This window comes from Papaver somniferum, chromosome 11 (genome assembly GCF_003573695.1).
Source record: "Papaver somniferum cultivar HN1 chromosome 11, ASM357369v1, whole genome shotgun sequence".
In the NCBI taxonomy this organism is placed as follows: domain Eukaryota; kingdom Viridiplantae; phylum Streptophyta; class Magnoliopsida; order Ranunculales; family Papaveraceae; genus Papaver; species Papaver somniferum.
Window position 1 is genome coordinate 136,528,864 of NC_039368.1, and position 12,529 is coordinate 136,541,392.

General features: G+C 35.9%; 1 protein-coding gene across 1 annotated transcript; it reads left to right on the forward strand.

Moving 5' to 3' along the window:
* Positions 1-10,031: 10,031 nt before the first annotated feature.
* Positions 10,032-12,529, forward strand: LOC113325272 (cytokinin hydroxylase-like). The gene is made up of 4 exons (XM_026573474.1): positions 10,032-10,356; positions 10,734-10,964; positions 11,193-11,821; positions 11,937-12,529. The coding sequence occupies exons 1-4, from the start codon at positions 10,032-10,034 to the stop codon at positions 12,363-12,365; spliced, it is 1,614 nt and encodes a 537-aa protein (XP_026429259.1). The 3' UTR covers positions 12,366-12,529.

Genomic DNA, 12,529 nt, shown 5'->3' on the forward strand with positions numbered 1-12,529 from the left:
TATAATCCTTCCGTCATGCATTACATAGGCGGGATTGAGTTTTTCTCATAAATCAAGAATTTATCTAGTTTTCATAAAATAAAAACAAAATCATATTTTCTTTACCTTTTGAGATTTTTTTAAATTAAAATACTGTTTTTGGTACTAATGTACAAAATGGGAAAAAAATTAAAATTATTACTTGAAAATGGAATTATGCCTATTTAGATGGGCAAGAGAAAACCTAAATTATTCCTAAATAAAAGAACCGAAAGAATACACAGTATATGTCTTGTGATGCAACATCGAGACTACAATTTTATCAGGGACAGAATGCTTGCGTAGAGCATTGAGTTAATGTGGTTGGAAATGTATTACCATTTGTATTTTGTTTATTTTTTTTGTTGAAATTGTTGGAAATCTACTACCATTGAATGATTATTATATATGTATTACTGTTTCTATGGAAAGTTTGAAGTTCTTTAAAATTTTACCTAGCCCTTTCTGAAGCTCCATGGGTTACTCGTCCGTATGAGTTATATAGCATGTAGAACAACAATATTTACTTCCTGCTTCTTCAATTTTCTTGAATTATTCGGTTGTCGTTGGAACAACTTTGGTGGATACTTCTGATATTCTTAAACCATTCAACCTTGCTCTTGGTTTTCCCATCGCCATTCCTTTCTAGAAACCTAGAATTATACCCTCGAGCCTCGACATTGCCTTTCCTTTTATATGCCACTTGACTTTTCTTTGGGCTACCCAAGGATGTGTTACCGCTTCTGATTTTCTATTTTAATTATGTCGGTTGTGGTAGGACTTCACCATTATCCTTGGGTAGTCCATCACCGACCTCTTCAAGCCGTAACAACCGGTTAACATTGTGTTTCTTCTTAGTCTTTTTCTTGTTTTGGGACACTTCTTCGGCACCTTCCGAGGAATTTGGTTCTCACCGTCTCCCTCATCAACTTGGTCATCAAAATTATCTGACTGTCATCAAAATTATCTGACTGTTATTCCTTGATAAATACTTTTGGTCCACCAATATTAGGTCGTGCAGGTTCTACGTCATGGGATGAATCGGAATGTCGTACAATTAATTCCACCACACCAATTTCTTCCTCGTTTGAAATAATTTCTTCCACCGGTTTTGTAGTTTTCGCATCAAATTCGTCGTTGTAATCCCTTGCTCCTTCATTCTATAACTGGAATCCAATGTTTAGATTTTGTTAATTTACTACTAAAAGGTAATGGATAACGTCGTAACTTATCATAACTGACTTTAAAGACAACAATTCAAATTTGATAGAGTAGCATGTGTAACGTCATTGAAGAGAATTTTGTTGTACAATTCTTAATTGTGCTGGAAGGTGTACTCAATATTTCAGTTCACCAGCCCAAGATAAAACTCCGCCACTTCGGAGCCAAGTGCAAATGTGGGACCAAATAGGCATCAGGCCAATTGGGAGGATGGCCTTGAACAAAGTAGAGCTAACATAACGCATTACATGGGGGACATGGACCTATGGCCAATATCACATCATAACAGTGCATAAAGTAGCGGAGATAATATACAATATCATGGATGTAAATATTGGAATTGGCCTATGCGACAAAACGAAAATATAGCCATCATGGCCGGTTATTCTGAAATACATGACAACGGCCATAAATAGTACAACAAGCACGTCAATATGGTCCCCGTGTTTAAATTGTAAAATTATCTCTAAATCATATACAGGGAGGGGTAGTTGCATTACAAGAAACTTAATATATTGCATCACCCAATGATTATGGCATAAACTCCTACTAGCATCGCGATAACCTATGTAGCAAGAAGTCTATTGTTGCACCCAATCTTTATTGCTGCAGCAAGAGATTATACTTTTTTGCCGCACTCTTTTCATATTTTTGCTACATTTGTGTGGCAAAAGTTTCATTTTGCAGTTAATTATAGCTTTTATTTGCAGCTGAAAAGTGCTGTGACTAAAAGTTTGCTTTTGCAACACCTATATTGATGGTGTGGCAATATATGGTGTAGCAATAGCTAGACTTTCTTGTAGTGTTGGTTGAAGGTGCATATGCGGATTATGCACAAGTAAGCTTCATAGCTTAGATGGAAGAGCATAAATGATACTTATGCCTCATTTATAGTTGCCTAGCCTTGCCAATGGGACACATGATGCAAAAGCATCACTATGGCATGTTGCGAACTAAGTAATGGATTATCTTGATGCATTTTCGACGCAATGGTCTATACGGTACTAGGGCATTGTTGTTGCGCCACGGCCTTGCAACACGAGTTGGCTTAAATTGTTTGTCCATTCATGGATGAACTACATTTAGTGATCCCTTTAAAGTAGGGAAGGGTACGCAGGCATCCGCAATGAGTTGCATCATTGCCGATCCAGCATGATGTCTCTCATATAATCTAATTGCGAGATCACTACGACATATATATTGTCCTCTCATATAATCTGGCTCGGTGATGTGACATAAGAAAAGATTGTGGCCAAACTTTTCAAATTCATTGATCACATTCCACGTTATATCTGCTGTCTGATTAACTTTCCCATTCCTATACTACCTAAATATCCTTCCGATCCTCTAATTCAAACCCGACCAACTCTGCGAAGTTATCAGAATTTTCGAATCAAAACACCAAACTTGGTATTCGATGAAGTTAATAAACTCCTCTCCCTGGAAATTCATCTTGGAGTCGCATTTGAGATGATGCCCAATGGCTCTAAGAAATTCATGTTATTTAAAGTCGAGCAATGCTGTCCCGCACCATTTTGCGGGTAGCTATCCTGCTCAAGCGGTTTCTTTACCGTTAGATCACGCTAAAATTCAGATCTAGCAGCCTTGAATCCTCTAAGAAAAATGGTGGGTCCTTTTGTGAATGCGAATCTAACCGTTGATTTGATCATCTAACGGTAAAGAAGCCCGTTTGAGCGGGATAATTTCCCGCAAAACGGTGCCGGATAACATTTGTCTTTAAAGTCTCAAAACAAGGACTCATTAAAGCCTGCATCCTTCATACAACAAAATTCGAATTGCTAAAATCTTTAAGTTAATGATGTCGATGGTGGAGAAGGATGAAGAGATGTTGTAGCAATGGAAATTGTCAATGGTGGAGAAAACGTTTTTTTGTTGTTTACAAAGATGACGGTGGAGGCGGTGGAGAACATTGAAGTTCATTGTTGTTGTTTTTTTTGTTAGTTGGGAGAAAAATGATGTAGAAAACATAGGAAAGAGAAAGGATGCACGAGAGAAAGATAAGATATTCAGGATAATTTCAAGGTGTGTAATTGAAAATGAAATTATAGGGTTTTTTTCTTTTTCTTTTTTGCTAGCAATAGTTTATTAAACAAAAAAACATAATTACAAGAATTACATGGGGACGTAAAGAGCCCGCACCCCTATAGACCAAAAGGGGAAAAGTAAAAACAACCAAAGAGTTCTAAAAGTCTCTAAATAGCAAAAACATACTCCCTCCGTTCCATTTTACTTGTTTTTTTAGGGTTTTTTTTGTGTTCAAAATTAGATGATAGTTTTAGTTTTTTTTTACAATTTTCACTAATCTACCTCTGCTTTGGAATCATACTAAAGAATTAATTCTCATAGTAATCAACACAAAAATAATTACTCTATAATTTATAAATAACCTCATGGAGGATATATACTCAATCTTGTACATCCCAAGTACATAACTATGGGATTGATAACTTTCCCTATATTTTAGAAACACAAAACTAGGTTATTTGACTCTTTAAGTAGGAATTAATATGGGTATTATTGGAAAAAATTTACTCTTTCTGATATTTCTTAATATCCGTGAAAAATTTTACAACGTCAAGTAAATCGGAACGGAGAGATTAATAAATAACCCTAAATAATATCAGGAGAGTAGAACACTGGAAATTAATAATGTCTATATTACACTCCCCTGTATTAATGAAATTATAGGGGTACTATTGTCAGTGTCAGTTTTTTATTTAATTAATTCCCATCCATTTTGCCTAGCTCAACATTTTAGTCGTCCAAGTCCAATACAACCAGAATTTATGCGTTTCTGGGGATTTAACCCGTTTTCCCGAAAGTCAAGTCAAGGCTTTCACTTTAACATTTCTTTGTCCAGGCCATAACTCAACTTTACGACCCCATGTATTTCTTTTGAAACTTGGACCTTAAATTAGGGCTGAGTATGGTTTCGGTTTTTTGCTGGAACCGGACCAAACCAGACCAATTAGGAAGAAACCAAACCAAACCATTTATTAATGGATTGGTTACGGTTAGAAAGTGGAAAACCGATAGGGTTGGTTTTGGTTTGGTTTGACCTCTAAAACCGAACCAAAAACCATTAGAAAACCGATTAATTTTTAAACTTAGTTTCTACCTTTAATTTACAAGTATTAGATTCTACCCATTGATTTAGAGGATAAATAGAAACCCTAAATTTAATATTTCATTATGATACTCTCCCTCTTTCTCTTTCTCCTTCTCTCAGTCGCCTCCCTTCTCCACCCCCAACTACAGCCGCTGTTACTCGACTTTTTTCTTCCCGTCTTCCTTCTTTTTTATTTGTCAATAACTAAATTAAGATATATTATATATCTTCTTTTGATCTCTAGAATTAGAGTAAGCTTTAACTATTCTTTATATTTTTTATATTTTTTTTGTGTGTAAATTTGTGTAAACCATTACTATCGGCAACTACGATTTTTTATCTGTAGATTTGTGTTTTTTTTTGGTTTGACATAATTATTGGTTAACCAAAAACCACTGGGACAAACCGAAACCAACTGGAACCATTTGGAAACCAAACCAATGGTTAATGGATTGGTTTGGTTTAGATTTTTAGAAACCAATAATATTGTTTCGGTTTTGGTTTGGCTAGAAACCGAACCAAAACCGACCATGAACAGCCCTACCTTAAATCCTATTCGACAACTAATAAGAATTTTTTGGTGCAGTGGAGTAGTGGTTGCACTTCTCTTTAAAATTACGTTAATTAGTCAGAGAGATTACGTTAGTACCTTTTAGTAGTATTTCAATCTTTAATCTTGAAGTCCATGTAATCACTATTTTGTCATAACAAAATTTTATGCGATTTATCAAAAAAAAATATAAAATAAAATAAAAATAATGAATCTTAATTTCATGAAGTAGCTGTCTTCAAGGGTCATGAGAAAAAGTTGCGGAAAAACCAAGAGTATTCAGAGATGATAGAATACCCATGTTTGGTAATAATGGATTTCTTATGGTTGAAGGTCAAAGTACATGGGTTCACCGAAGGAAGATCATTACAACTTCTTATGGTTATCTGAAAACTATTTACCGATGTAACCATCAATCCTTCCATCCACCTCAATAGAGAAACTACCCAGAAGCAACAAGTATAGGGTTAGATCTGCAACCATCTTAGTAGCCATGAAATTAGACACCATTTGGTACTTTTAGGAACTACACACTTTCACTGTGTTTGTTATATTATATTCCTTGTCCATCATTTCATGTTTAATTGGTGCAAACAGTGCAATGCATTTACTATTGGCTTAGGAGTAAGATATTTTACTCTTTTCCCTATTTATATTTTCATGGGATTTTCAATTGTTTTTGTTTTTTTCGCGTTTCTCAAAAAAGTAAATAATCTTCTTTCTTTTTTATATCATAAAAGCAAATTCATTACTTAAAAGAAACCAGATTACATAGAGTTGTCCATCTTAAAAATTGAGTAGATATACATCTTGGTGGCTTTTCAGCCACACTTGATTACACTTAAACTTCTTGGCATATTTGGCTAGCCCATCAGCCGCTTCATTGCCAGTCCTAGGAAAAAAAACACATTTGATGTTACTAATAGATTCTATTGTCCTACTAATATCCGATAGAAGATTATGGTCCTGCCAGTTAGCGTTAATAAAATTTGGAGTCACAGCTTCAATGATGGTCTTACAATCTCCTTCTTTGATAACATTTTTCCAGTTCCTACTCTTTATCCATTCCACAACTTCTAGAAGAGTTAAGCCTTCTCCCTGCTCAGCATCTCCGGCATTTGTAACTTTCACCATGCCCTCCAGATATCTCTCTGCACAATCTCTTAAAATTAGACCAATACCACATATTTTATTCTCTTTGTCAAAAGTTGCGTCAAAATTTAACTTCCACCTGTTTTCAGGAGGTTTCTCTCATTTTTTCTTAATTGTACTAGCTTGATCTCTGCATATAGGGTTAGTTTCACAACCTAGGATGTTATATTTTGTGCAAAAATATCTAATGCTCATGATGATGTTGTTAGGGTGTGAGGTTTTTCCTTCAAAGAATGTCATGCATCTATATTTCCAGATTTGCCATATTATAATTGTTGTTAAAAGGATGCTTTTCTCTTTTTTGAAAGAGATGATGCTTTGGTCTTGACTCCATGATTTGATTCACTCTTTCAGGGACTTGAAATGTTGTTAAGAGTGCATAGCTTCTGGTAGGATAGTGAACCATATTACTTTTGCTAATCACAGTGCAGAAGGATATGAGTGTCTGTTTCTGGTGTTTGCTTGCAGAATGGGCATGTATAATCCTCCAGCTGAATGTGCCTTCCAACTCTTGTTATAGTTTGCAGAATATCTTTTAACTATCTCCAGAGAAACAAATTGAGCTTGTAAGGAATCTTTAAGTGCCAAATCTTCAGAATTTTTTTTTGCTCTTCTTTACTGATGCTTTCTCCATTGGTTTCTTAGATCAAAGCTTTATAGGTAGACTGAACAATGAAAGTACCAGTTCTTGTTAAGCTCCAGTTGACGGTATCTCTTGCATTTCCTGAATTTTCTTGTTTTCTGAGTTGTTGAATATTTGATTTATCTTTTGATCATTCCAATGTTTAGTTTCTTGCTTGATCAAACTCTGAACTATGCCATTATTTCTTGAGTACTGAGTTGCATTTGAAAGCTGCGTGTGATATGTATTTGCAATCCAATTATGCCTATAGATTTTTATTCTTGAGCCATCACCAACACTCCACACATAATACTTCTAAACAATCTGTAGACCTTTATGAATGATTTTCCACATCCATGATCCATGAGCAGTAATTTCATCACAGAAAGGGTTTTTATTATAGAAGTATTTAGCTCTCAGTATTCTAGCACAAAGAGAATTGTGGTATGTAATCATCCTCCAAGCCAATTTTGCAAGCAAAGCATTATTAAATTTTGTGGTGTTTTTGAAGCCCATTCCTCAATGTCTTTTTGGTTTGCAGACGCTGCCCCAAGAAATTGGTATCATTCCTCTCTTGTTGTCCTTTATCCACCAGTATCTTCTTTGAACTCTGTCAAGAGAATAAGTGACATACTTTGGCATTTTGAAACATCTCATCTAACAATTAGCCACAGTACTTAGAATTGACTGCACTTTAGTTGATCTTCCAGCCTGATCAATTATTTTTTCTTGCCAAGTACTTAACCTTCTCTGAACCTTTTCTTCTATTGGTTTAAAACTTTCTCTCTTATTTTTGCCCAAAAAGAGAGGCAAATCAAGATATTTTTTATTTAGGCCCATACTCTTCATTTGGAGTAAACCTGTTATGTGAGCTCTGTGGCTGCATGTGTCTGTTGAAGAACACACTGGATTTGTTGAAGTTTATAACTTGACCTAAGGCAGAACTGAATTTGTTGATGATGTCCGAGAGATTTCTGATATCTTGATCTTTGCCTTTGCAGAAGAGAAGACAGTTATCTGTAAATAGCAAGTGGTTGATACTTGGGCTATGCTGACTTGGTTTAATTCCCTGAATTTTCTTTAAACTTTCTGCTTTACATAACAATCTTGAAAAGCCCTGATGCAGAGAATAAATAAATATGGTGATATTGGGTCACCTTGCCTTATGCTTCTTGATGGAGTGAAAGGTTGGCACGAAGAACCATTAAGAAGAACAGACACTGAAATGGTACCAATGCATTGGTTAATCATTTGACACCATTTATTGCAGAAACCAAGTTGCTTCATGATATCCATTAAATACTTTCATTCAATCATGTCGAAAGCTTTCGACTCCATTAAGAACTCCATACAATTATTAAAAAAATAAATAATTGTATATCAAATATCAATGCTAAATTAGGATGGTTTTGTGAATTCATGTCATTTAATTGTTATAGTAAATTTTTTGGTGGAAATGTTATAGTAAAATAGTAAAATACTCACTATAGGGAAAATAAACTAGAACAACGCTATCACGGTGGGGAGGGCCGATTGAAGAAAAAAGAAAACACTGCTGCAATTGGAATGTAAAATAAAATTTGTGTCTAAAGTGAAAGTGTCACTTTTCCGGAAACGGAGGGAGTACATCGTTTTATTAGTCGCAATGGAAAATTAGTTGATGCATAAACCATAGTACGGCTACATAATGGGTTACACATCCTTTGTGGTGGTTCGCTTAATGGCTATGAAATAAATTTTTGAAACTTGTGCCTAAAATGGCAAACACCTCCGAATTTTTCATAAATTTGATATTATTTTTTGTACTCAGTGTGTAAATCTCTTTAAAATCTTTCCAACGAGATAAAATTTGTAAATTCTGAGACAAGGATTTTTAGATTTGTTATATTCTAGTTTGCTGTCCAATTATACATTTTACAAAAAAGTGATCACTTACATTTTACAAAAACAAAGTGACCATACAGAAGGTCTTCTCTCCCTCGCTTCGCTCGGTCGGCCCAATAAAATTTGCAGGTTAGATGGATACATGACGTGTTATTCGTTTTGTGTTGCGCACATTGGAGATGGGTAACATTGATTTTGTGAAGGCCTTGCTCTATGGTTTTGTACAAGAAAAATCTTCAGCTGAGAAGGGAAAATTTCCAGACAATGCTGAAGTTGGTGCAAGTGGTGGTTGAATCGATGCCTGTGAAGAGTAGTTGTTTTGACCTAAGATGCACTCATACGGCAAACCCATTCTTGAATAATTAAGATCCTAGCCATACAAATAGTCTTGGACCATTCTTTGCTGCATTTAATTAAGGTGATCCCAAGCATTAGCTGCTGGGTCTATACAATCTGAAAAAATCTGCAGTCGTTGACAAATATACTTTGTCAAATGCACATTGTTCAGCCAAGATGGCTTCAGTTTGCCAACCCTTATTCCTAACTGGGACGTAGTTGTTAGCAGTCCATGACTTTCTCTTAGCTGCTATTCCTTTGACGGACGTACTCTAGCCACTTCTGGTGATATTTTTCTTAATGGTCCTTTCCAGTCGACAAAAATGTTAAACCTTTACCGAACGTGAGAAACGAAGAACAAATACTAGACCAAACTTTGCAAAGGGGAACGGAACACCCCTAGCCCCTAACAACAAAGACCAGTAAATAAATTTTGAACAAATCATACTGACTATACCTTTTTTAGGTATTCAATCTTGCCGCTTTGTTGAATATTAAAGTCAATTAGCCAATAGAATTTCTGTATAACATACAACAAGATTAAAGACAGTTGCATGAGCTTTCTTTTTTTCTTGTAACTCCCACGCCCACCTATAAGGTAAGGCAGTGGAAAACGAGGAAAACATATTCCAAAGGGAATGGAATACAAAAGCCGTGCCCCGGCCTACTACAGACCAAATTATTTTTCAACACATCTTTTGTCATCATACAATCCAGCTTTCTTGAATATTATCGCATTGTCTATACTTCGCTGGCAAAATAAAATACAGACATTGTCAGATCAGCTACATCCCCGATTAATCTTGGATTTATTAATGCTGCCGTCCAAGGTAGTTAAGCAATGAAATAGAGATACATCAAAAAAGGAGTTACTAAGAGCTTGGTACGTACTTTTCTTGTCAGCTGGTCTAGTTCCCACTGAATACGGCATAAACAAGTACATATTTTGTACCAAGATATATGATACCGTAGGTGAAAGGTCTAACCAACCATATGTTCCATTTCAAGGGTACAGTCGGTGGAATTCATCTATATATAGATACAGAGATCATCCATCTCTACATTCTTCAAATATCAGATATTAGACTTAGCAATATATTGTTTTTAGAGTGAGAGAGATGGATTTTGCTGAGTTATACAAACGTTCAATTGTAGTTCAAGGAGTGGTATCAGCTGTTGGCATCTTGATTCTTGGTTCAGTAGTAACAGTAATCTATTCATGTTGGATTTCACCAGTTCTTGCTCATCAAAAGCTCAAGAAGAATGGGTTCAAAGGCCCTCCGCCATGTTTCCCGCTTGGGAACATTTCCGACATGAGAAAAAAGGTCGCCCATAAGAAAAGTAAAGTGTTACCTTCTGACAATCATCATCAATCTCTTGAAATCACCCATGATATTCACCCCATAGTGTTTCCTTACTTTTCCCGATGGAGTAGATTATACGGTAAGTCTTCTTCAGTTTCTAACTCCTTCTAGTCTTTCTTTGTGGCACCAAAAAATGGGTACGCTCATGCTCCTAATCCTGCATATGGAAGCCTTGAGGGTACTTCCTAGAAACCCTTTCAGGTGAACATAGCAGAAAGTCATACTGATTCTGCTACAAGTACGACCCAATGTTGGGAGTATGGCTCCACAACTTTTTGGGGGCATAGAGACTCCACTTCTTTTCAAAATGATGAGTTTTTTTTAATTGATAAAGAATTTTCTAGTAACGATTTTCGAGCTCAGGTCATTTGAATTATCATCCAAAGACTTTATACCACTGGACTACAGTGACATACGTTCAAGATGATTTTTAACAGGTAAAAATTTTGTTTGCAGGAAAGGTGTTCATATATTGGTTAGGTACGGAGCCATTTGTGTACGTATCAGATCCTGAATTTGTAAAGCAGATGTCTTCAGGAGTCATGGGGAAAAGTTGGGGAAAGCCGAGAGTATTCAAAGATGATAGAAAACCCATGTTTGGTAATCATGGACTTCTTATGGTTGAAGGTCAAGATTGGGTTCACCATAGACACATCATTACACCTGCACTCTCACCATCCAACTTAAAGCTACCTACCTACCTACCTACATATATTATGGGGGAATCTTCGGATCCGCTGTCCTATATTTTTACAGTACATGCACCTTTTTCTCTTTGGATTAAATACTAAAGGTCCTTGAGGGCCTAGGGTGGCAGGGAATCCATGTGGACACACACCTTCTGCAACTCCGCGTATATTGCCAATGTCATTTTGCGTCTTGTTCAATTATAATATCTACTTAATGTATATTTACAGGCAATGGCAAATGCAATGGTGGATTCTGCAACTATCATGTTAGATCAGTGGAGCAACATGTTGGACTCTAACAACAATAAGCACGAGATCGATGTTGAAAACAATATAACAAAAATGACCGCGGAGATTATAGCGAGGACAAGCTTCGGTAGTAATATTGTTAATGACGATAACGGACGGAAAGTATTTGAGAAGTTAAGAGCAATGCAATTGGCGCTGTTCAAGTCGACCAGATTAGTAGGTGTACCATTTAGCAAGTTCATCTACCAAAACCAAACACAAGAAGCAAAAAAACTAGGACAAGAAATAGATGAGATTCTTGTATCCATCATACAATCAAGAAAGGAATCTATAGGTAATAATAATGATCATGGAAAAGATCTTCTAGGTATTATGCTTCATGATAATAGTAAAAATAAGAAACTAAGTGTTGAGGAGTTAGTTGATGAATGCAAGACTTTGTTTTTTAGTGGCCATGAGACAACAGCTTTGGCACTCACATGGACTTTATTCCTACTAGCTTTGCACCCAGAATGGCAAAATCATCTTAGAGAAGAAATCAAACAAGTCATTGGAGAAGGGGAATTGCTTCTAAATGATCTCACAAATATCAGAAAACTTAAGAAGGTATACTGATCTTCGTACTTCTATTTATTTCCCTGAAAATAGACTTTCATCCCATAATTTGGCCGTAGACGCTAACAAATTAATTATTAACTGTCTTGAATATGCATATGTACAGATGGGATGGCTGATGAATGAAGTCTTGCGGTTATATTCAGCAGCACCAAATGTCCAGAGACAAGCAAGAGAAGACATTCAAGTTGGTGAACTCATAATTCCGAGCGGAACAAACATATGGGTCGATTTGGTAGGCATGAATCACGACTCGGATTTGTGGGGGAATGATGTGAATGAATTCAAACCAGAGAGGTTTAAAGATGATACTCTACATGGAGGATGCAAACACAAAATGGGGTATCTGCCATTTGGTTTTGGTGGAAGAATGTGTATTGGAAGGAACTTAACAATTATGGAGTACAAAATTGTTTTAATTCTATTACTCACTAGGTTTACATTTACTCTTTCCCCGAGTTACATCCATTCTCCTGCTATCATGCTTTCTCTTAGACCAACAAACGGTTTACCTCTCATAGTTCAACACGTTTAATCTAGTGTTTATCATGTATCATATCTTGAATTGGGTGTAAAAAGCTTTGCCATTGGGTAGATGTGGCTGGAAGTCTATTATCATTGGTATGTTCTTTTTTTTTTTCTTTCTGAAATTGTTCGAAATTAATGTACTACCAACGACCGGTATATATGTAGTTTCTC